The sequence below is a fragment of the Syngnathus floridae genome, chromosome 5, assembly GCF_059516105.1.
Source record: "Syngnathus floridae isolate MCC-2025c chromosome 5, RoL_Sflo_1.0, whole genome shotgun sequence".
NCBI lineage: Eukaryota > Metazoa > Chordata > Actinopteri > Syngnathiformes > Syngnathidae > Syngnathus > Syngnathus floridae.
Window position 1 is genome coordinate 28707 of NC_142417.1, and position 23002 is coordinate 51708.

At 54.4% G+C, this 23002-nt stretch overlaps 3 protein-coding genes across 7 annotated transcripts; 1 reads left to right on the forward strand and 2 right to left on the reverse strand.

Moving 5' to 3' along the window:
• Positions 1–59: 59 nt before the first annotated feature.
• grin1b (glutamate receptor, ionotropic, N-methyl D-aspartate 1b) lies at positions 60–15237 on the reverse strand. 3 transcript variants are annotated; one of them, XM_088377462.1, is made up of 21 exons: positions 14281–15237; positions 11411–11667; positions 11221–11355; positions 10976–11152; positions 9089–9151; positions 8415–8512; positions 7488–7609; positions 5067–5241; positions 4749–4899; positions 4582–4668; positions 4178–4313; positions 3961–4088; positions 3706–3870; positions 3453–3571; positions 3263–3375; positions 3041–3189; positions 2698–2855; positions 2458–2619; positions 2289–2398; positions 2078–2223; positions 60–1980 (listed from the first exon to the last, which is right to left on the reverse strand). In XM_088377462.1, exons 2-21 carry the CDS (start codon positions 11489–11491, stop codon positions 1915–1917), a joined length of 2541 nt encoding a protein of 846 aa, XP_088233588.1. In that variant the 5' UTR covers positions 11492–11667; positions 14281–15237; the 3' UTR covers positions 60–1914. The 3 variants fall into 3 exon arrangements, with proteins under 3 accessions (XP_088233588.1, XP_088233586.1, XP_088233587.1); XM_088377460.1 differs by lacking the exon at positions 14281–15237 and adding an exon at positions 12400–14255; XM_088377461.1 differs by lacking the exons at positions 9089–9151; positions 14281–15237 and adding an exon at positions 12400–14255.
• brd3os (BRD3 opposite strand) lies at positions 14203–15714 on the forward strand. Of its 2 annotated transcripts, none has more exons than XM_088377466.1 (2): positions 14203–15124; positions 15218–15714. In XM_088377466.1, exons 1-2 carry the CDS (start codon positions 15122–15124, stop codon positions 15548–15550), a joined length of 336 nt encoding a protein of 111 aa, XP_088233592.1. In that variant the 5' UTR covers positions 14203–15121; the 3' UTR covers positions 15551–15714. The 2 variants fall into 2 exon arrangements, with proteins under 2 accessions (XP_088233592.1, XP_088233594.1); XM_088377468.1 differs by having other exon boundaries at positions 14203–15088.
• A 358-nt stretch (positions 15715–16072) lies between these two features.
• LOC148397231 (bromodomain-containing protein 3-like) lies at positions 16073–22770 on the reverse strand. Of its 2 annotated transcripts, none has more exons than XM_088377464.1 (12): positions 22609–22770; positions 20556–20840; positions 20219–20330; positions 19959–20096; positions 19665–19815; positions 19356–19507; positions 18880–19269; positions 18674–18802; positions 18270–18452; positions 17934–18166; positions 17191–17501; positions 16073–16987 (listed from the first exon to the last, which is right to left on the reverse strand). In XM_088377464.1, the coding sequence occupies exons 2-12, from the start codon at positions 20645–20647 to the stop codon at positions 16869–16871; spliced, it is 2010 nt and encodes a 669-aa protein (XP_088233590.1). In that variant the 5' UTR covers positions 20648–20840; positions 22609–22770; the 3' UTR covers positions 16073–16868. The 2 variants fall into 2 exon arrangements, with proteins under 2 accessions (XP_088233590.1, XP_088233589.1); XM_088377463.1 differs by having other exon boundaries at positions 18246–18452.
• Positions 22771–23002: the final 232 nt, after the last annotated feature.

Below are 23002 nucleotides of genomic sequence, written 5' to 3' on the forward strand. Positions count from 1 at the left end.
AAATAGCTAACTTCATTGCTTTGCACGCCCAAACACAAGCGTCATCGCACAGGTTCACGTGGCTTTTCACAAACTTTTATTTGGGCAGGAAAACGATTGATACGGTCAGAAGGTTGCAATTCTCACGTCAGCATAAGTCGTTTACAGTCACTGTGCACACGTTTCAAGACAGGAAATGTAAAAACAAAAACAAGACGATTCATACGTGACATCACTCAAAGACGGACGGCACGCGTGGCATTAGCGTGTCAGTGCGAACATTTGCAGCGGCTGGCTGACTGACTGGGGCTTTTCCCTTGAGGTCGGTCAGTCACGATGACGCCACTCGCAGAGCTAAAGGCTAGCGCCTTGCTACAATAGTTTTCACAAAATATAAAAATGTTAGCAGGCAAAGGTTAGCTAGCTATCATATACATTTTCTTTCACATTTTTATGTAGACAGTGCAAAACACATCATTGGAATCCTATACTACATGCATACGTCAGAATGCTTTCCCGTTTATGTTTGAAAAGGTGAAAACCACGCGTAAATCCGAGTGGATCGACTCATCCTAAGGAGGGAGGGAGGGAGGGAGGCCGGCCAGCTAGAAAGTCAGAGCAGGTCCAAGCTCCTGACTGCCTGGATGGGACGCACCGACGCCACTCGATTTCTGCCTTAGCATTTTCAGAGCTCCTCTGATTGCAAGAAGCTACGGTATTGTCTTGTGCTGGCCTTGGGCGCCAAGGAACAGTGTGGCGCGCACATGCTGATGAAGCGCGAACATTTGATGAAAGACACACGCTGCAGTATTTAGGCTTTGTTTTTTCGCCGAGGAGAAAAAACAAAATGCGCCTGTGGACATCTTATACAGTGCTGTGCAAAAATTTTAGGCCGCCATTTCCATTTGTTGTCTTGCCAGTGCCATGACGGTTGGGGTCCAAAAAAATTGCAGACCTCAGGCAAGGATGGGCTGCGAAACACAATTTGCACCGCTTTGCATTTGCGTCCGTTGCTCCGTCTACTTGTTAGTCAGCAAGTTGGCGTCTGGTTCACGGAGGATGCGAAACAGGTGCCAAAAGGATTCGGACTCCAATGATTGACTTGCAACAATAAAACCCATCATTGCCAAAGAGTAATGAGACATCTTGAGTTAGTTGTCCGTTGAATGTTTTTTTGTTTTCCCCCTTCTCGTTCCATCCCTCTCCAAGGTTTTGTGCGTCCTACGAGTTCATGTTTGACAATTCGAGAAGACGGACCAACCCGGCAATGGCCTGAGACTTTTCCGCAGTACTGTATGAGATCTGAAACGAGCCCACTCGCGACCGCAAGCGGGGTGGCGGCTAAGGACAAATGCCATCGCCGGGGCCCGAGAGACGAGACCGGCGTGCGCAAAGTACGTTGAAACAAACGGCCAGACGACGTCGTCGGCCATCGTGCTTTCAAAATATTTTCGAGATGATCCAGATAGCAATCGCCGTCAAATGAAATGAAAGCCAAAGCGAGCCGGAACCCTAAGGAGAAAAGAAAAAAAAAAAGCCAACCAAAGCGACGCCAAGCTAACAAAAACTAACCGGCTGGTGGTGGTAGACGGAGTGAAACCATAATGCCAGTCTGATGAGATCATCAATCCTGGCGGAGCTTGGTGGGTGGGTCGGCCCGGTGAGCTGAAGCTAATGTGCTAAAGGCGCTCCATCTTTTGCTGTATAGCTCAAAGAATCAGTGGAACCTATTTTCAAATGCCACTTCCTGTTTGTGCATTTCATTTCCCAGCCAGCGTGCCTACAAACTCGCGCGCGTTTTATGGTGAAGAGAAAGCGCTTGTGGCCCCGCCCACCCGCCCGATAAATGACCAGGAAAGCTTCTGACAACAAAAATCAAATCATCTCTGGGGCCAGTGCTCGCGCGTGCCGTGTACATATGCGGGTTTGGGTTTTTCAGACCACAGTGCTGACGGACGGATCCGACAGGTTGATCTGTCCGGTGATGTCGGTCGGGTACGGCTGCACGGGGCAGAAAGAACGAACACGCACGCACCAAAGAAGGAGTCATTGTCACGATCACAGTGGCCAACAGCGGGTGACGGCGGGCGGTCCTCACCTGCAGGTTCTTCCTCCAGACGTTGACGGCGGCAAACGCCAACTGCATCTGCTTGCGACGGGCGTCCTTGTGGCGCTTGTAGGCGATCTCGATGAAGATGAGGAAGATGCCTGCCACGATGCCCCCCGCCACCAGCATGAATACGCCTGGCGGTGAGAAGAAGCACAAGGGAAGTGAGGGCAAAGAGGCACCACCGGCCACTGCCACTCACCTGCCATATTTTCAAAGGTGAGCGTGGCGGGCGCGTTGCTCCTCGAGTCGCACTCCTGGTAGCGAACCCACGTCTTGTCCAGGTCCTCCATGAAGCCGTTCTCGTGAGAACTGGGAGCCGCAGAGCTGCTGGCTTAGACTGGCGGCGGCAAGTAGGCGGCAACCCTCACCTGAGGATGGCGAGCGACACGTTCTGCTTCCACGGGCTATCCTTCCTCATCCCGATGCCGAAGCCCGAGCGGAAGAAAAGCTCTCCGGTGGTCACCAGGTCGCACTTCTGTGAGGCCTCGAACTCCAGCACGGCGCTATCCCAGATGAAGGCGTGCAGCTTGCTAGCGGGCGCAAGACACAAAACGCTCTGCTGATCCTGATACCGTGACAACACTCCCTCCCCCCCAAACGCTCCTCACTTGTCTCGAACGGCCTGGATGGCCTCAGCGGCGCTCTCGTAGTTGTGCTTCTCCATGTGCCGGTACATGGTGCTCAGCTCCACTTGGCGCCGGAAGTAAATGTCCACAGAACTCTGTTTCACCGTCGCGTAGATGAACTTGTCCGACGGGTTCCGCAGCTGAGCCGGGCAAAAATGGAACGTTACCCTGGTGGGACCGTCACGCAGCGCATGGGGAGCGTGATGATGATGATGATGATGATGATGATGATGATGATGACGACAACGTCGAAGGCTCGGCGGCACGATGAGGTCGAAGGCTCGGTGGCACGATGACGACGTCGAAGGGTCGGTGGCGTGCTGACCCTGGGGTCGTTGATGCCAGTGATGCGCTCCTCAGGCCGGTCCAGCACCAGGAAGGCGGCCAGATTGGCCGTGTACGACGCCACGATGATCATGGCGAAGCCCGCCCACACCATTCCCAGGATCCTGGCCGAAAAACTCCTCGGGGCTCCTACGGGAGGTCGGGGGGTCAGAGCCAGAGGCAGACAGGGCCGGCGGCAGTCACGCCACCGCCTCGGGCTCACCTTCACCAATCCCAGAATTGAGAAGGACTCCCCAGGAGAACCACATGGCCGACGACAAGGTGAGGGCGTCTTCTTCTTCTTCTTCGCTGTTGACTTTGAACCTTCCAAAAGGGCTGCCCGCACGCACGCGCGCACGCAGACACGTTAGCGCCCGCTAGCTCTGGACACCGTTAGCGTCATAGACGTCTACCTGAATCGGTCTAATAGGTAGAGCATCACTGCCACCACGTGGACCGACAGGCCGACAAGGAGCCACAAGGTGCTCTGGAAAGGCTGCATGAAGGAGTCCAGCGTGCTGCGAGGGATTTCCTGCATGGTGTATGTACACACAGCCAATGGCGTCGGTTCGCAAGCCACAGCCAATGGCCGCAAGCCACAGCCGATGGCTGCCGGCCACAGCCAAAGGCGGACGGCCGCTCTCGCTCGGCTTGGCCTCCTCCTACCTTCTTGACTAGAATGGTGAGGCCCTGGTACTTGAAGGGCTTGGAGAACTCGATGTACTGAGCGCGCTCGTTGTTGATGGTGAGGGGGGCCACGATCATGTCAGCCAACCCGCCCAGCAGCTCGCCCATCATGCCGTTCCACTCCTTCTTGTTGCTGTTGTTCACCTGAACCATGCCAAAAGCCGCTCACTCGCTCGGTCCTTCGCTCCTTGGCTCTTGTCGTGTGCTTGCGTAGCGGAGGCCGCTGCTTCTTACCCTCTCTTGCGTTCCAAATTTCCCGTCCGCCACCAGATGAACCTCATACGTGAAGTTCATACTCATGGCCAACTTGATGAGGAGGTCGATGCAGAACCCGTAACAACACTGGGGAACCGTCGGCTGACCTGAAACACCAGACACGCGTGTGGCACATGTGGACGGATGGACGGACGGACCTCGTGTGTGCATGTGTGCGTGCGTGCGTGCACCAGACCTGGGATGGTGCCGTTGGGTCCGGTGCAGATAACCTTTTTGATGAGGACTCCGTTGACTGTGTATTCCTCCGTACACGTTCCATCCGCTTTTGTGGGCTTCACGTAGACAAAGGGCTCCTGGTGGATGGTCACGATCTGCAGGCACGTGACAAGATTCAGAAAAATGAGGGAGGGGGGGGGGGGGGGAGAGAGAGAGAGAGAGAGAGAGAGAGAGAGAGAGAGAGAGAGAGAGAGAGAGAGAGAGAGAGAGAGAGAGAGAGAGAGAGAGAGAGAGAGAGAGAGAGAGAGAGAGAGAGAGAGAGAGAGAGAGAGAGAGAGAGAGAGAGAGAGAGAGAGAGAGAGAGAGAGAGAGAGAGAGAGAGAGAGAGAGAGAGAGAGAGAGAGAGCCTTCCACATGGCAAACCTTGAGTTTGGTCGACATCTGGTAGCCGACCGGCTTTTCCGTTTCACCGCCGGGCCAGATGATCTTCCTTTGCGGGTTCATCACCACCTGCCACAAGCGCGCACATGCGCGCGCACGTCACCGACACGATCACATCTCGCCCCACGTGCGTGCAGATTGCCTCCCACCTGCGATCCGTTGAAGATGCCGACCTGCACCAATCTGCCGGGCTTCTGCTGATAGTTGAGGATGTTGTAAGTGGCGAAGCGTCGGTCGCCGTCGTCGTTGAACTCGATGCGACCGGTCAGGCCCTCGGCGTACTTTGAGGACATCAGCACCCTGGTCCGGTCGAAAGCGTTGCCTCATTCGTCCTTTTCTTTTCAAGCGCTTGCTTTGTTTATTTTCTTACTTTCAATGTTCCTTTGACTCGTTTGAGTCAAGGCTGGCGGCTTTGCTGCCGACCCGTGTAGCGAGCGAGCTAGCGAGTGAGCGAGCGAGTGGCGCACCTTTTGAACAGGGGTCCGGTCCTCCAGATATTGGTGTTGCCCACGCACCCACGCGGAGGTTCCGTGATGTTCTCCTTGTCCAGAAGCTCCTGCAGGGACTGCGCCACCACTCCCACGGCGTCCCTGATGTGCGCCGACTCGTTCTTACCGTTAATCAGCTGCAGACCCAGCAGGCCTAGCCGACACGCACACACGCACGCACGCACGCACACACACACACGCGCACACACACACACTGGCGGGTTACACACGTACACGCGCACACACACGGAGCGCTGTGTCTAACTACGCATGCTAATTACACCCATGTCCTTAATTACAGTTTGACACACACTCCAGGCACCAAAATGCACACTGGGAGGTGAGAGCCGCTTGTTAATTAAAATGCTCAACAGATTTATCTTCACCAGTCACATGGAGTGCAAAGTACATTTGTGCTGTTAGCACTGGCCAATGATATGTGACACGCGGCTAACAAGTGGTTAGCGTGTCCTACCGACTGAAACTACTCGCTAACATCAGCGTTCGCCTCAGAACACGTGGTTAACACGAACTACCACCATTAGCATTTGGTATTACAATTACCTCCAAAAGTGGCTCATACCGCCTGCTAGCGCACTGGAAACAGTAGCTATTGCCATTAGCATTTGCTATTGCAATCGCCTCCAAAAGTGGCTCATTCTGCCTGCCTGCTAGCTAGCTAGGTAGATAGCTAGCTCACTGGAAACACTAGCTACCACATTAGCATTTGCCATTACAAATACCTCCAAGAGTGGCTCATACCGCCACCCTAACCCTAACCCTAACCCTAACCCACAGGCAAAGCTAAGCTATCTTTATTACGGTCCATGTTCTTCATCGTGTGTCTCCCAAAGAAGGTCGAGTGTGTGTAACACGCATTCTTGTTGACCGGCATCTGTTTTGTGATGGCGCCTTCTCAGTTTAGCGGGGCTGATGGTGACGTGGCAATACAAGCCAGGCCTTCTTTGTCAAGATGCTTTCAGCACAATCAAACACACAAGCCGACACTTCTTCATTTGGCATGTCTCCGCAACGCCTGTCACGTGACCATGCATCAACGACACCGCTCTCCAACACAGCACGACTCATCCACTCGGACTACGACGTTGCCATTGTCTTACCGGCGTTTGTTCAGACAATGACATCAAAACAGTCATGGCAACACGAGAGGTCGTCTGCCGTACAACCCCCAGCGGCAAACATTATTATTACAGTCAACCCCCTCCCCGTTTGAGACCGATGCTAATTCCCATTAGCCCATCTATGGTGTCTCACGTGTTATGTTAGCATTAAGCTAACGGACTTAGCTTCCACTGCAGTTTGACATGCTAATTCCCATTAGCCCCGTCTATGGACCAAAGCTGCTCAACAGGTGAGGCAGAACGGGGTTACCAGTTACTTGTCGTGAAGCGAGTTGTGTTGCCTTGGCCACCGCCACCGTGTGCGTGGCCCTCTGAAGGCAAACTTTGGCTAACAGGTTTGAGTTTCAAGAGATGACCGGCTATCTGGAGAAACTCCAAAGTCGGGTGCCTCCTACTTTGTCCAGTACGTGTGAGGCTTTGGCTTGTTTTTTTTTTTTTTTTGGCATTGCCCAGTTCCTGCGTAGACACCCCCCCCCCCACCCCCTCCCCGATGCACGGAGGGGGTCACTGAATTCAAGCCCCCGCCGGCCAAATACGACAACAGGCAGGCAGACAGGCGGCAGCAGCGGCGGTGAGAAGAAAGAAGCTAAAGATGACACAAACAAAAGATGTTAGTACAGTGAAAGGCACACACACACACGTGCGCAACATGGTTGACGCGTTCAAACGTGATTGGCACGTTTGAACCTTCAACCGGCAAAAAACAGAAGCGGCGAGATCGCAGGGCACCAAAAAGAAGCCATCGGCGTCACAGCTGTCATCTTCCAATCCAATGATGAAAATAATGAAGCTACACGCTAGCTTTGCCTAGCTGCAACCCACTCACATTGACGTTGTTGAACATTTCCATTTTCACTGGAACCACATTTTTCAGACGACCATTTCCTTATCCCGACATTGACCCACTTTATCGTTTTTCGCAAAAAATTGGAATTTCATCTCGGTGTCTTTGGCAAGCTTTCCAATGCCCCCGCGTCAAATCTGACTTGACTTGAAGACGTTGGAATTTTCTAAGAACTTTTTGGGTTGGAAAAATGATAAATTTTCAAAGAACGTTTTGTTTTTCCAATACTTGTCAGGAAAACGATGCCACTGGAACCATGTAGAAAACGCTGTGTACGCCCATGTAAATCAATTCATGCTAATGTAGCTCGATGCTATCTCGCAGAGTCTGCGGAGACAACTCCAAGAGAACAAGTTGAAGACAGGAAGCAAAACGAAGACAGGAAGCAGAAGACAAGGACCACGTGTTCCATACCGTCCGGTGCCTCATTCAAAGCTTTTCCGCTCATTTCTCTCTCCCCGACGATCCAGACGTAACCGGAACCGGTCATGTTGAGTTGACGGGCCGCCTTGTAAACGCCCGCCGCTTCGTCCTCGCTGCCACCGGCCAGGTACAAACACACACACGCACGTCACAAACAGGCAAAACAAACGGGAGCCTTATTAGCTTATCCTGTTGCTATCCGGCAGTTAGTGAGTAGTTGGCTCTCACGTGACTCGCTCCAAGCAAAAATAAGTTACGGGTCTCTATAAATCATTGATGTCACGTGACCCGTTCTAAATTAGGATTCACTGCATTTGGAGTGTGATCGAACGGCCTTGATCTGAGGATTGTGAGGACCTGCACAACGTCAGCTGCGCTGGTATGGGCATGTCAAAAGACTCCCCCCTGAACACCCGACTCAAGCTATCCTCAATTTCCAACCAAAAAGTGCCGGCTGGAAACGACCCCGCGGTGCCCCCCGCACTCGATGGATCGATGCCGTCACCATGGACCTACATCACCTGGGCCTGTCGCTACCTGAAGCTGAGCCCCTAGCACTGGACCAAACCAACTGGCGAAGACTAACTAAACTGATTGGCTCTACGCATGGCGGTACCCCCGTTGCTGCGCAAGAGAACCGATGATGATGAGGAGTCCCTCAAGGGTCACTCCTCAGACAACTTTTTTTTCAGTCTGTATCTGCTACCTTTGGGTGAAATGCTCATGGCGATGCAGATGACACGCAGCTCTATTTATCAACGTCCCTAATTACCCTTTTGTTAGCATCTAAAGCAAATTAACAAGTGCCGTCCGTCCGTCCGTCCTCTACCGCTTATCCTAGCTCGTTGTGAGCAAGAGCTCAACATTACGTAAGCCGCAAGCAGCTAGTAGATGGTGTGCACAGGTTAGCTCACTGACCTGGCAGAGAGGATGATGACGCGAGCCTCCAGGTCTTTGGCGTCCATGAGCAGGGCAGTGAGGTTGGTGTCAGGACCAAACAGCAGAACCTTCTCAGCCTGAAGTCCACACAGACACGTCACAACACATCATAGCACAGACTAGGTTAGCACATTGGCCGCCCTCCCATTCTGCGACCATGCTCCCACTCGTCCTGTACCAGTAGGAATAAGAATCATTTGTGCAGGGGCCGGCCGGGGGTAGGAAGGGCATCCAATGGGGAGCGGAAAGTGAAAGCTGATAGACATGCAAGACCAACCAATCAGGGACGTGCATGTTAGCGAGCGCAAATCAAACCAAAGACTTGAGAGAGGGGGGGTGTTGGCAGAGAAGTACTAGGTCCCACCCGCCCGCCCGCCCGGTGGGCGGTGTCCGTCAGACCCCGCATGCATCCCTCACATGGGGTGGGGGTGGGGGGGTGCAAGGGTGTATCTGTCCTGCATTCCCAAAGTCATGACAAACCAAAAGAAAGATGGCTGCCTCCAGGATAAGGGCTATCTCTGGATCGGGTGGGCGGGGCTTCGGTCGGTGGACAAGATCGGTGAGTGGGTGGGTGGGTGGCAGGGTCGGTCGGTCGGTCGGTCAGCGTGCAGCGTTTGGACCATGCAAGCGTTCTACCTTAGACAATCTTCTACCTTAGGCGTTCTCCGGAAGTCAAAGCCGTGATGCTCCATGTTTTCATAGTTCCTGATTTTAGTCTGATGGTCATGCGACAACAGAGAGAACGTCACACACACACACACACACACCGCAAAACAACACGCACTCGCACAACAGGACCGAAACACACACGCTGAGAACGGACACGTGAAATCTGCCGACGTGATTGGACACGCAGGTGTGATGTCATCAGATTGACGTGTGTGTGTGTGTGGGTGTGTGTGTGTGTGTGTGTGTGTGTGTGCGTGCGCTTTCTATTTTTCTTTTGGTTGCTTTTGACATTTTGGTGTCCGCTTTGTGTCATTAGTTTGATATGCAAATGAGCTGACAATGGGAGACAAATTTAAGTCAAGTTGGTGCAGACCGGGGAGGCCGAACGAATCTCACTGAGCCGTTTGGCACAAGAGCGGCAAACAATGTTCATTGGGCACTGAATGAAACCGTCAGCTAAGCTCTGCGCAAACCTCAAATGGGTCATTCAGGCAAAATTGGCGACATCGTTGTTAGTGCTGATGGCTCAGCTAGCACAGCGGCGCTACGCCAGCGTGCCCCACGTCAGTGGGGGCAACGTTCCCAAGCGTGAAGATGAAATGAACCCGAGTGGACAGACAGGCGGAGCACGACGGGAACGAGATGCTGAGAAGGACCCAAACTGGAGAATTCCTCAACCAAGTCTAAGGCGGAGACAACTGGAATGGCTTACGTGACGACAAATGAAACAAGAAGGAGCATTAGCAGGGGCGCAAATGCTCCATCTTGTCTCATCCTCATCCTTGTCCTTGCTTTCACTGGGGATGGAGCATCAGGAGGGGTCGGGGGAGTGGGGGGGGGGGGGGCTGTAGCTTCCACGCGCTCACCGGGCCGCAAGCTTCGGGTCGGGACACCATCTGAGCCGTGTGAGTGGCTGGATACAGTATGACGATGAATGGGAGCGCTTCATAGTGAACAAAGCCACGTGAGCGACTGACTCCATTATCGAACTCAGTGCCTGTAAGAGGCTGACTTGGGAGCAAAAAGAAAAGTTGAAGCACTGCCATCATTGGGCGAGCTACCTGAGCCCCAGTCACGTGGCCCCGCTTCACCTATCACATGACCCCACGAGGAGGAAACGAAGAAGAAGCAGGAAGATGACCAGGAGGGTGACGCAGAAAATCCCGCCGGTGCGTTTGTGAGGACGCACGCCCGCCCGCCCGCCGCCCCCCCCCCGATGTTCAAAAGTGTTGCCGTGGCAACGACGTCACACATTGAACCATGGGATGCGCTGTCGCCATGAGAACGTCCTCACAAAGACACACGAGGAAGACGCGTGCGCGCACGTGTGTATTGTAGCGACTTCTCCCCATAGATTTGGATAGGAAAGGCTAGATGGCTTATGGCGGCGGCCCCACCTGTCGGCCGTTTTAGAAAGTAGCGCTCAGAATTGATTACAGACCTCAATAACGTGGGGCTATCCTTGAGACTGAATGTTTACATCGCACATTTCAAAGAAAACGGAAAAGCTTGTGTTTGTGTCAATAAGTAGCTCTCTGACGTCGACCCGACCGGCAAAGCGGGCCGTTCCAAATTCGGTTGCGTTGAGCAATCGAGAGGTTACTTCAAAGTCAGTCGACCGTAACGTTATCGGAGCGATCGAGCGGCTCAGTCCCAAGATGGCCGGCACCGGCCGCCTTGTGTGTGTGGTCACAGCGCGCATGAGCCATCTATACTTCTCTCACTGTTTGGGCGTGTGCGCGCATGTGTGAATGTGTTATGTGTGTCAGCTCCTGGCCACGGCATGCGTGTGCATCGCCATTGTTGGCCCCTTGTTGGTTTGTGTGTGCGTGCGTGAGGCCAGCGCGTGAACCCCCCGTCAGCTGAGTCACCTTGGTCTCCTTCTCCTCCAGGAGCGTTTCCAGCCTCTTCTGCGCGGCCCGTCCTTCGTGGTCGTCGCTGACGATGAGGATGATGTGGTTCCAGCGGAACTCTCGCATCAGGTCGAACCAGACGCTGGCCTGGTGCGAGTACGGGGGAACCGTCCGCAGGAAGGACAGGTGGATGCTCTGCACGGGGTGTCAACAGTTGGCGAACGGCAGGCGGGCGGGCGGACGGCCGAGCGCTCCTGGCTCACCTTGTCGGAGTAGATGGACATGCGCGTGGTCAGGCCCACCACGGGGATGCGGTAGAAGCCAGCAGTGTAGGACACGGGAGTCGGCGTCAGGTGGTCGTTAGACTGAGGCGGGTGGCTCACCAAGATGGCGTACACCTGAAACGCCACGCCTCTGTGAGGGAGGCCGCACGCCAGCGTGGGAGGGACTAACCTGGTTGGAGATGAGGTCCTCGCAGACAGAGAGCGCCATTTGGATAGCGTTGGCCTTGTGCGTGACGGCGATGGCGTTCATCTTGAAGCGGTCGCGGCCGTAAGCGGCGTTGGCATGCGCCACTGCCTCGCGGAACACCTCCTCGTAGCGCTTCTGGCTCAAGACGGCGCCCACGTTGACCACGCGCGGCTCGCAGCCACACAGCGCCACCGCGCCGCAGTGTAGCGCCAGCAGCAGCAGCGACGCACGCACCTCCACTGAGGGCGGGGGCAATGGGGGGGTGGGGGTGGGAATCACAGGGGCGGCACGCAAATTACAATCGTGTGTTGTTGTACATTTTCTATTTACACAACATAAAAGGCAACAACACACACAGCAACACACTTAACAGCACACAACAAAGAGCTTATGGGTTTCCCCCCCCATTGTTTTATCAGGCAAGCCAATTGAGAACACGTTCTCATTTACAACGGCGACCTGGAGGCAAGGTGTGTGAAGTGTCTTGCCTAAGGACACAACGACATGTGACTGTGACAGAGCTGGGATCGAATCGCCAACCCTCCGGTTATTAACCGACCCACACTACTGCCTGAGCCACAGTCGCCACAGCTACGCCGTGAACATGCCTTACGCAACACAAAAGCCAATGATACACACGTGCTTACAATCACAACACTGAACGCTTCAGACAACCATGCACACATGCACAACTCTCGACAACACAATACCCAACACACTTGCCACACAAATCTCACATTTTACACCCAACACTACTATATGACAACCCTTGAACCACAATAACAAATGCGCACACAGCAACAGCCCAATTTACGCCACAACACAAAAACCCCGAACGCAAAAGCAGACACACACGCACACAACACAGCGGGGGGGAATCTTTGCACATTAGCCAAAAGGTGTTCGCGCAATAATGACGTCACCAGGCACAAGAGGAAGTAGCAGTGAGATTCCAAACTAAAAGCACTTACTGTGCGAGGCGCTTTTTTTTCTTTTCAGAATAACAGCAAGCGCGATTCCCGCCCTTGGCTCAATGAGCACAGCTGCTTCCGGTCTCCTTGGCGCGTCCGAGGGTTCGGCGTCTGCGCGGTTCGGTTCGCGGTTTGCCTCGATGTCACGAACGTCGACTCACTCGCTCCCTCCGTGTCTTTTTCTCTGGCGCTCCGTCCTGTTGATTCCCGCGCTCACGCACGCGCAACACGTCAATTAGTGCACGCGCACCTTTCCTTCTTGCCGTCCGAATGACCTCACCGCCGCCGCCGCCGCCGCCACAACGACGACGACCATGATGATGATGATGATGTCGACGATGATGAAGGCGGAGGATGCTCGCTCGCGCGTCAACTGTCCTCGATTCTCGCTCGTGCGCGCGCTCCCAGCGATGACAACGAAAGGGATGCACGCGGCCGCAGCAGCAGCAACGAGCGCGCGCGAGCTTCCTTGCTGGGGTTTAATCGGGTGGACGCACGCACGCAGCGCAAGTCGCGCGCAAATCTCTGTTATAGTTGTAGCGAGCTCGAGGGCGGGCATGCAAAGTGGGACGCAGAGGATTGCTCAGAGCAACTGAATGAATCCACACCATTGAAGGTATAAAAAACACCAGCGGCAACAGCTCAGAAGGAGAATCCGCCCAGGTGGGCAAGGAAGCCATTTGAAGCTCTCTGTCACTGTTGACATATTCTCTTGTTGCGGCCTCGTCCCAAAATAAAATAAATCGAACCACATAAGTTTACACACAACACTCCATACACTTGAAAGTTTGTCTTATCTTTTTTTTCCCCCCAAGTTTTGTTTTAGTTTATTCGCGCAATATCCAAGACATACATGATACAACGAACAGGTCGGATACACGATCGGATGCGTGAAAGGTCACCCCAAGCAAGCTATTTAAAGCTTTTAATCGGGGGCCCGCTTTTCCATAAGTATCAGATATTGGCCAGATATCCTTCCTTATTTTGGTAGAGTTTTCCAAGAAAAACGGGGGATAGGGTGGAGAAAAGAAAACAAAACCGAAATGTTATTTCGAACAAACGTGCGACGAGGCAAATTAGGCGATGGTCAAATTAAGGCAGCATGCACGACGTCACTTAATTGCTGCCTATACACACGTTCATATGCGTACCCCGTGCGCTCCTTTTGGATTCAAAGTGTTCGCATCTTCACCACCACGGCCACGTATTTAAGAGCGCGCACGTCCCGTACACATGCGAGAGGCAATCATGTCACTCGTGCACATATGGCCTTACTGCTCAGCAAGTCATAAATGAAAGATTGCGCGCGTTACCACGGCGATGCCGACTGCGGTTACCGTGGCAACAAGATACCGCTCGCTCGGGAGGCCACTTTGACGTGTCACTCGATTTGACATGAGGGAGCGCTAATCCGCTCGACGGTGGGCGTGGCCCGCGTCTGACATCATTAGCGAGCACGTTCAATGCATGGCAGAGGCGCTGCTTGGGAATCTCGGCTGGCGGCTGGCTGCACGCGCTCACAAATTCGCTCCGTCCCGTGCACGCGTGTGCGTGTGGGTTAGGGCAAGGGGGAGGGTTCCGAAAGTGTACCAGAAATGAGAGGAGTGAACTCATCGCCATCCTTCTCATCGTCTTCACATTCGCTGTCGTCATCTTTGTTATCGTTCAAATTGTCTTCATCATCATCATCAGTATCTTTGTCATCACCTTCCTCATCATCATGATCACCACCTTGATCATCATTGGCTACACATAACATGGACACACCGATCGGAATAAAAACGCTTCACACCTACACTTACACACACGCACGCACACACACGCACACACAAAAGTCAATCTGATGACATTACACCTGCGTGTCCAATTATTTAGACCAACCTTATTCAGAATCCTCGGTCAAGCCCATCCCGATCAAGTTTTCATTCCGAACGAGAGGCGCGGTTGGTGTCGATTGATAATCCGTTTGGCGCGGGAGAAAGATGTGACGTCAGCGACTCCGCGTACGCGTTTGTTTTTTCCGGAGACGAGCGATCCAAATAAATGGCGGGCGACAGCGCTGGCCTCCAGCCCCATTAGGAAGTGTGAACTTGGTGTAACGGTGCAAATGAGAAATAGCGCCAAAGTTTCAAGTAGGAATGGACGGAGCGATGCTTTGAGACGGAAATCGCTACGGCCACTTCTTTAACGTCGATTTTCGGCATATCTCGTCAATCTGCACATTGCAATCTGCGATTCAGGGTGTACCCCGCTGGAGAGGAGAAGCTGTTCGGATGAATTTATTTAAACAAACAATACCTTGAATTAACGACGAGGAATTAAATCAGTAGAAAAAAAACAAGTGTGTAGCGCAGCGCAGTGCGCACCGTTCGGTAGAGGAACACTTGATGCAGGCTCGTGTCGTTTGTTCCTACCCGGAGCACAAAACTGAGGCGCTCTCGCCGACACACGCCTGACAAAGAAGCGCTGCTCAAGCGTGACACAAATAACATTTGTTGCATTTGAATCAAGCACATTACCTGGGCTTGAAAAGCACCACACAATGGCACGCTAACGCAGCTAACGAGCGTGTGCTTGAAAATGTCGGTTTCTGCGATGGTTAGCATCAGCCGTTAGCTGGGCGGCGAGCTAAGGCGCGTCTTGGACTGTGGCCGCCGGCCACTGGCGGGGCTCTCCGGAACGCTCAAAGGTAGTTAAGTGGAGCGCCGTCAGTTGCGTCGCCATGGTAACGGACGCTGCGGAGGCGCCGCCCACCCGCGCAAGGGTCACGTGGAGTTGAGCCGAAGCTGAACACCGGCTCCTTGTTCTCCTCCTCCAGGCGGCTTCGGGTCAAGGCGTCCGCATGTCGTCCTCAGGTGGACCCGCGCTAGAAGACGCTCCCACCGCCACCGCGCCCCCTGGCGGCCGCGCTCCCTTGGCCTCCAAAGCCCTGTCAGAGTCGTTCGCTCGCCTGCGCTACCTGGACACGTCATTCCTGGTGTGGAGGCAGCAGCAGGTGGCGGCGGCGGCGGCCCCCCCGCCTCCGTCCTCTTACCTCAGCCGTAGCCAGTCGGGCTGGTACAGCAGCTACGGGAACAGTGCCGTGGTGGTCCCCAACAAGAGCCGCCTGGACGAGCAGCAAGGACGCTCCAGGGTTTGCACGCTCATGTAGCGCGACGGACAGACGCGGAAGTAGCCACTTTCACCAGACCAGGGAGTGTTGGATACAAACTTGAGATTCCTGCTCATAGCCCCTCATCATAATGTAGCTTCGACGTAAGCAGTATAATTATACTAAAGCCGTTGTGGAAAGTAAATAAATTAAGTTGCTCAACATCTATGGTTCTATCCGTAAGGTTTTGTGACTCATCTGTTTGCTCTGTTTTATTCAATACTTTGAATGAAATGGTGTTTTTTTTGGTGTGTGTGAGTGTGTGTGTGTGTGTGTGGGCGGGGGTTGGATCTGTCTGTTTGGGCCGCTTCCTCGGGAGAAAAAAGAACGCACGTCAACAAACAGCAGCACGTTGGACGCTGTCCAACCATCATGAACATTTCAAATCGCTTACACGCCCCATCCTACTCAATATCAGAACCAATGAGGTGCCCTGGAAAAGTATCCCACAAAGCCGAGCTATTCCTGCCGTTTACCTAGGTTAGCGTGCTTGCGCTCGCGGCAGAGTCAGCCAGGCCAAGCTCACGTTACGTGTTTATTTATGAAAAGAAAGGAAGTCAGAAAATAAGGATCCCATATCAGTAATTACACCAAATGACTTTTTTTTTTTTCTTCTAGCTTCTCGCGTGTTGGCGCGTAGCACACGCATGTAGCACGGCGACTACACGGGAAGCTACTTGACGAGAAGCGACTATACAGGAAGCTACTATACAGTGCTGACGTACGGCCCGACGGAGTGCATGCAAACACATCAAATCACTCTTTTCCTTTTTCTTAGTAAAATACAAAATTAACTAGAGCAACTAAAAACAAACACGCCCCTGCCCGCCCGCCCGTCGCACGTGCCCGGCTGGCGTGACCTGACCGATGGGACGAGGACATTGATGATGATTAAGAACGTAAAATTTGAAAGATTAAAAACTTGTTCCCCCCTCGCAGCGGTGTTTGGCGGTAGTGTTAGTGGGGGGGGGGGGGGGGGGGTGGCCCAGGTGGTGACATCATAAAGGCTTTTCATTGACTCAAAAGTGTCTGTCACGGAAACTTGCTGCCATGCCTCCCCCAACGTGGCATGCCCCCCGTCCCCCAGGCCATTCTTCTGACGGCAAACGTGTCGGCTTTCTTTTCCTCCACAAAGAACAAAATTCAAAAACAAAGACTAAATAGATGCTAAAAAACAGCTCAGCTTATGTACATACATCTGTGTGTGTACTTGAGTGTCTATATTTATATATTTTGTGTGTGTGTGTGTGCGTACGTGTGTGTGTGTGTGTGTGTGTGTGTGTGTGGGGGGGGGGGGGATGGAACAAGTCCGGAGAGTTCAGTCTGTGTCTGACGAAGAGGACGTTCCCGTCGAGGAGCTGTCATCAGACGAGGAAGATGAGCTGCCACTCAAACGACTGGCCCCGCCCCCCGATGCCCCGCCTCCAGCTTGCTTCTCTGGAAAGAAAACAAACAAACGATGAGCGCCTACTCGGTGCAGACGTTTGGAGGTTCGACGCCGAGTCAGCGTGCACAATTCACACTCGCAGCTACGGCTACGTTCGTCCTTCCTTGAAGTTCTTCTGCTGTGTGTGTGTGTGTGTGTGTGTGTGTGTGTGGTTGTGTGGTTGTGTGTGTGTGTGTGTGTGTGTGTGACTCACGCAAGAGCTTCCTCTGCTTCTTCTGCAGGCAAGACTTGACGTAGCGCTCCAGTTCTCGGAGCGTGGACGGCTTGAGGGTCTCAAAGTCGATCTCGATCTCGTCGGGGTTGGAGTCCCTCAGGGAAGGTTCCCTGGATTGGATGATGTGCACCACGCGGCCCAGCTTCTCTCCGGGCAGCCGGTTGATGTCCAGACTCAGCTGGCGTTTCTCGTCATACGACATGGGCAGAGAAGACGACTCCTCGGCGCCGCCGCCGTCATCGCCGTTGGCCGAGCCACCCCCGGCCGCCTTGGCGCCCTTCTTGGCTTGTCTGGGAGACGGAGCGGCACACGACAATTTCGCAACGTTTGGGGCCCCAAGAGGCCGCCGCTCGCTCAGCAAGAACCTCAACCCGGCCCAATCGGACAAGTTTTACTGTTGAGAAGCTGAAATTCTGTGGGACAAGCTGTTGCAGATGGAAGGAGGGAGGGAGTGAAGGAAGGGAGGGAGTGAAGGAAGGAAGGAAGGAAGGAAGGAAGGAAGGAAGGAGTGAAGGAAGGAAGGAGTGAAGGAAGGAAGGAAGGAAGGAGTGAAGGAAGGAAAGAAGGAGTGAAGGAAGGGGTGAAGGAAGGGGTGAAGGAAGGAAGGAAGGAAGGAGTGAAGGAAGGAAGGAAGGAAGGAAGGAAGGAAGGAAGGAAGGAAGGAAGGAAGGAAGGAAGGAAGGAAGGAAGGAAGGAAGGAAGGAAGGAAGGAAGGAGCTCACCTGGCGGCGGTGACGGTGCTGTTGGCTTTACGCGCTGGCGCCTTCTTCTGATTGGCCTTGTTAGGCTGCTGAGCTTGGGCCTTGGGCTTCTTGTCGTCGTCAGGCTTGGCCTTGGCGACGCTTTTGTCGGCCTTGTCTTTCTTCTTGTCCTTGTCCTTCTTCTCCTTCTTCTTCTTGGGCTTGCTGACGGGCGCCTGCGACAGGACGGCCAGCTGCTCGTGCACAGCCTTCAGCTGGAGGGAAAAGCTCGTTAGCGTCCGGTTAAACCCGTTAGCGCTAGCCGGAGGAGGAGACGAGTAGAATGTTCTGGACCTGGGATTGGCCGGCAGCACCAACCTGCTCCTGTAGCTCAGCCAAGCGCGTGGCGCGCTCCTCCTCCGAGTCGGACGACTCGTCTGAGGAGGAGTTGTTGCTGCTGTCGGACGAGGCCGTGCTTTTACTAACCAATGGCGTCGTGGACGGCGCCGACGCCTCCACGCCTTCGTCCGGGATCTTGGCGAAGCGCATCTCGAACACGTCCTGCCGGAAGACGGACGGCGGCCGTCAGCCTACGAGCCTTGGTCGCTCTCCCGCCTTTACTTTAATACTTTGCCATCTGGAACAAACTTTGCTCAAAAGAGCTCATTCCTAACGCTTGCTCTGATTGCTGACTGGGGAAAAGTCAAAGGTGAGGTGGAGCAAGCACACTTGGCCTCCTAATGTGTCGCAACGCGGGCAGGCGGGCGGGCGGGCGATGGTACCTGCAGCTTGCGCGCCATGGCCACCACTTCGTGGTCGGGGGGGTTGTACTTGTAGCAGTTGGAGAACATTAACCTGACGTCGGTGGCAAAGCTCTGAGGGTCGCCGTACTCGCCTTTGTCCATCTTTTTCTGCCCAAAAAAAAAAAGCGCAGGCAGGTTACAGGCCAGTCCCCCCGCCCGGCCCGATGGCCTGGCCCAACGCTTACCCTGACGGTGCTGAGGTCCATGGGGTGCTTGATGATGTCGTGGTAGTCGTGCAGCTCCAGGGCCTCGGCGTCGACGGGCTTGTAGAAGGGCCAGGCGTAGGCGGCGTGCTTTTTGGACAGCATCTCCTTCAAGATGGCGTCGCAGTGTTTCATCTGCTCTCCGGGCTTGCCTCCCTTGCGGCCACCGGCGGGCGCCCCGCCCGCGTCGCCTGTCTCCGGCTCCTCGCCCGCCTCCCGCCGTGCTTTGGCGGGGCGGGCGGCGGCCTCCCGGCGGGCCGAAGCCAGCTTGGCGGGTTTGGCGTCCTGCGCGGTGGGCGAGTCGGCGCGGCTGGCTGAGATGGCTGACGTGGTGGGCGTGGTGGTGTCCGCTTTCCTCTTCACGCCCTTCTTCTGTCGGCACAGCGCGGACCACACAGGGTAGGTGACGTCTGGCAAAAGCCACCGGGGAAATGTTGAGGCCGCGGCCCGGCGCTCACCTTGACAACGGGCTGAGCGGACGGCATCATGGCGGCGGGCGGCGGCACGGGCGGCGGCTGGACGTTTGTGGGCGTGGCGGAAATGACGGCCGTCTGGGAGGGCGAGGGGTAGGAGGACGGCGGCGACGCCGACGACTCCGCCTGCTGACTCACTAACACGCAAAGGAGGTGGACTGTGAGCGAGCAAGCGGCCGTCCGGCGCCGGGCTAACAATGGTCTTTTGCGATCTAGCTGGTTCCAATTTTTGGGAAAATGCTTTCCATCCGTCTGTCCATTCATTTGTTTGGTTTGGGGTGCGTGCGTACCTACCTAGGGCGGCGGTGCCAGGAACCTGCTTGCTCTTGTTCTTGCCTTTGGGGGCAGGCGGTAGCAGCGCCACTTCCTCCTGAGGCATCTGAGCCACCTTCTGCAGAAATATCTTCTCCAGTGCCTGCGCCATTAGCACGATGTCGTCTGTTGGCTGCGCGCGCGCGCACACACACACACACACACACACACACACGCGCACACGCGCACACACACACACACACACACACACAAAGCCGGCAACTCAAGTACAAGTACGGAAAGAATTTGCAAAGCCGGGCCGGCCCGGGAGCGTACTTTGTTGTAGATGTAGCAGTTGGTGAACATGGTGTTGAAGTCCTGCATGGCCTCACTGGCGCTCCAGTAGTAGTTGTTCTCCAGACGCTTCTTGATGGTGCCCATGTCCATCGGGTTCTTGATCACCTTGTGGTAGTCCTACACACACACACGCACACACACACACGCACAACACACACACACAACACACACAGAGGGACAGGCTCAGCCACTCCCCTCACCACAGCCTGGTACCAGCAGGGTGGGCGCCGGCTGCTCACCGCCAGGCACAGCTTGATGGCGTCCACGGGCTGGTAGAAAGGCCACGCAAACTGATGCTTCCACAGCGTCTTCACCACCACGTTCTGCATGTACTGCAGCTGGTTTGTCTTCCTGCGCGAGCACGCGCGCACACACACACACACACACACACACACACACACACACACACACACACACACACACACACACACACGAGTAACGCTTTGGATGGGTCGGTCGCCATGGCGCAGCCGCCACGTTGCTGGCGACTGGCTAGTTGTTGCCCCAGGAAGAGGACACTGAGCTACCGCAGCTCCCTGCTGGCTAGCCATTAATGAAGCTGTGGCGGAGCCTCACCTGCCAGGCTTGGTGGGGTTGGTGACCTCCGGCGGCGGCGGGTTGCTGAGAGCCGGGGGGCTCGCAGGGGCGGCCTCGGGGGCGTCCGACATGGTGGACGGCGGCGCGCTGGCGCGGCGTGGGGATGCAGCGTCTGACCGCAGGAGGGGTGGAGAAACGGCAGAAGGTGGTCCCGAAGGGGCGGACGGGACAGCGGGCGAGCAGGCGGGCGGGTGCCTTTGGCTCAATTGCGTTGCGCCTTCAGCTGGACCTTTCCCTCCAGGAGACAAACTCCCATCGTACGACCTGACAAAGGCACAGCGTTAGTTGTCAGCAAGCCGACAGGGTGAAGAAGATGAGTGGGGGAACGGCGAGCAACGACACAAGCGGCCGTCATCATGCGGAACTCTCAAACACACAAAAAGAGCAATTGCGGAACTCTCAAAAACACAGAAAGAGCACTTCAAAGGCCTGGTCAATCCACCAGCACAAATATATATATATATATATATATATATATATATATATATAAAAAACACTGACAGCAACCTTCAGTTTGCACAATTCAAGTGTCAGGACTTGAAGCGTCACTCTCATTTTGGACACTTCATGTGCATATTTTCAAATGAAACTTGTCAGCCAATCGCCGAAGGGCTCGCTACGCGAACGGAGCAATAAAGTTGGGGAATTCTGTTGACAAAGAAGAAAGTTCGAGTGTCCGTTTGAAAATTGAAGGCGGCAACATTTCTGGATGCAATATCACACTCAAATATTCCCCCAGAAAGGCCATTCTTCTTGACACCCAAAAAAACCGAACTCTTGGCGCTCATTTTCTCACTAGGAACAATAAAAAGGGAGAGCAAAAAAAATACACTCCATAGGCTGGAATGTAAAAAGTTTGGCATTTGAACGTGGCAACATGGCAAGCTTCACTTGTGACTTTGGCAAAACAAACACAGCAGCTCCTTTGGGTCCGTCCGTTCAGTATCTTCGCAATCAAAGTTAGTGGCTACTTAATTGCACTTCAAGAACTGAAACGAAAAAGGAGGCCAGGAATATCCAGATTTCAAATCACGGCACACATACGTGCGTCACTCGGCTGAACCCGAAGGAAGCGATTGCTTTTGCTTGACGGCAAGTCAAATGTAAATGGTCAAATGTATCCCGTTTTGCGTGTCAAAACGTGTGGCTCATGACGTCACAACGTGAAAATGAGCTCAGCGAAAGGCTGCTGATGAACTCAACTTGTTTCCCCAGATGAGGTAGCAAAACCACCGTGTGGCATTTCAAGCTTGCATTTTGCTCGCAACTCGGATTTTCGCTTGAGCCTCACGTTAACTACTGTAGATTTTTTTGTTTGTTTTTTTGGACAAAATTGATAGATAACTCTGAAATAGAAACGTTGCCTTCGAAGGCAGCGAAGCATCCGTTTGCAAGCGCCACCGACTGCATCGGATAAAGCCAAAGCAAAAGTGAACTCGCCTGGCTTGGCGGCTTGCAGATGCTTGCAGCGGCGGCTAGCGCACAAGCTAACGGCCGACAGCGGCGGCTCCTGGGCGAATCCCCGCGATGAGCCCGCCAGCCGCTATTTGGCACACACGCAGCCCGTTTTTGTCCGCCGACGTGGGCACAAACGTAGCCCCGCGATGAAAGGCGCTCGCGGGCTTGCCCATTTTCTCACGGCCCAGCGCGACGCTCGCGATGCTCGCTCGCTAGCTGGAAAAAGATGGCGGGCAAGCCGACGCACAAGAGCGAATACGCGAGCTAGCTACACAACGTTCAGCACGTCGCCACCACAAGGAAGAAGCGCGCGCGCGCGCGCGGGCGTACGCCCGTCCGTGGACGGAAGGGGGCACGCCGATCGAGTTGCCCGTCAAAGTTGAAGCAACATCGACGCTCGCTCGCCCACTGGCTCGCGCTGGCAGGGTTAATTAGCACGTTAGCATGTTAGCTGAGCTTTGTCTGAAGGCGCCGAGCGGCCGGGATTGCTCCCGACGAGCGGCGTCACTTTGCGGCCGGGCCAAGCCCGAGCCGGCCCCGAGCCCAATGCCACAGCGCACGCGCACGTCTTTACTTTGGGCTTCGGTCCTCCGGCGAGTCCAACGGCGGCCTTGGCTCACGTTCCGGGATGATTTGGATTTAGCCGAGTAGCATAATAGATGAGTTATCAGCTGTCTCCCCTACGCGCAGCCGTAGTGACTAGGCGCGTCATCGCTGTTGTTGTGCCCCGATTGGCTGGCCGCGTAGTCGAGGCGTTGCCATTGCTTCAATCCGCTTCCCTTTTCGACAAGTCGTGTAAAACAAAATGGCAAATGAAGTTGTAATGAATGTGTTGTACATACTGAAATAAAAAAAAACTCTAATAAGGTGAAATAATTGGGCCGAGCGCGTTCCACGATCTTTGCATTTGTGATTGGACGACCAGGGCAAAATTAGCGGAGTGCTGCGATTGGTCGAAGGGAACAGCA

Coding starts and splice junctions, on each gene's coding strand:
- grin1b (XM_088377460.1), bottom strand. Junction 2,224..2,288: donor CACCTTTGAAAATATGGCAG/GTGAGTGGCAGT, acceptor TCTCACCGCCAG/GCGTATTCATGCTGGTGGCG. Junction 1,981..2,077: donor TCTGGAGGAAGAACCTGCAG/GTGAGGACCGCC, acceptor TGCCCCGTGCAG/CCGTACCCGACCGACATCAC.
- LOC148397231 (XM_088377463.1), bottom strand. CDS start 20,647: ATGTCGGACGCCCCCGAGGCCGCCCCTGCGAGCCCCCCGGCTCTCAGC. Junction 19,508..19,664: donor TCCTGGCACCGCCGCCCTAG/GTAGGTACGCAC, acceptor TTTGCGTGTTAG/TGAGTCAGCAGGCGGAGTCG. Junction 18,453..18,673: donor CCATGGCGCGCAAGCTGCAG/GTACCATCGCCC, acceptor GTCTTCCGGCAG/GACGTGTTCGAGATGCGCTT.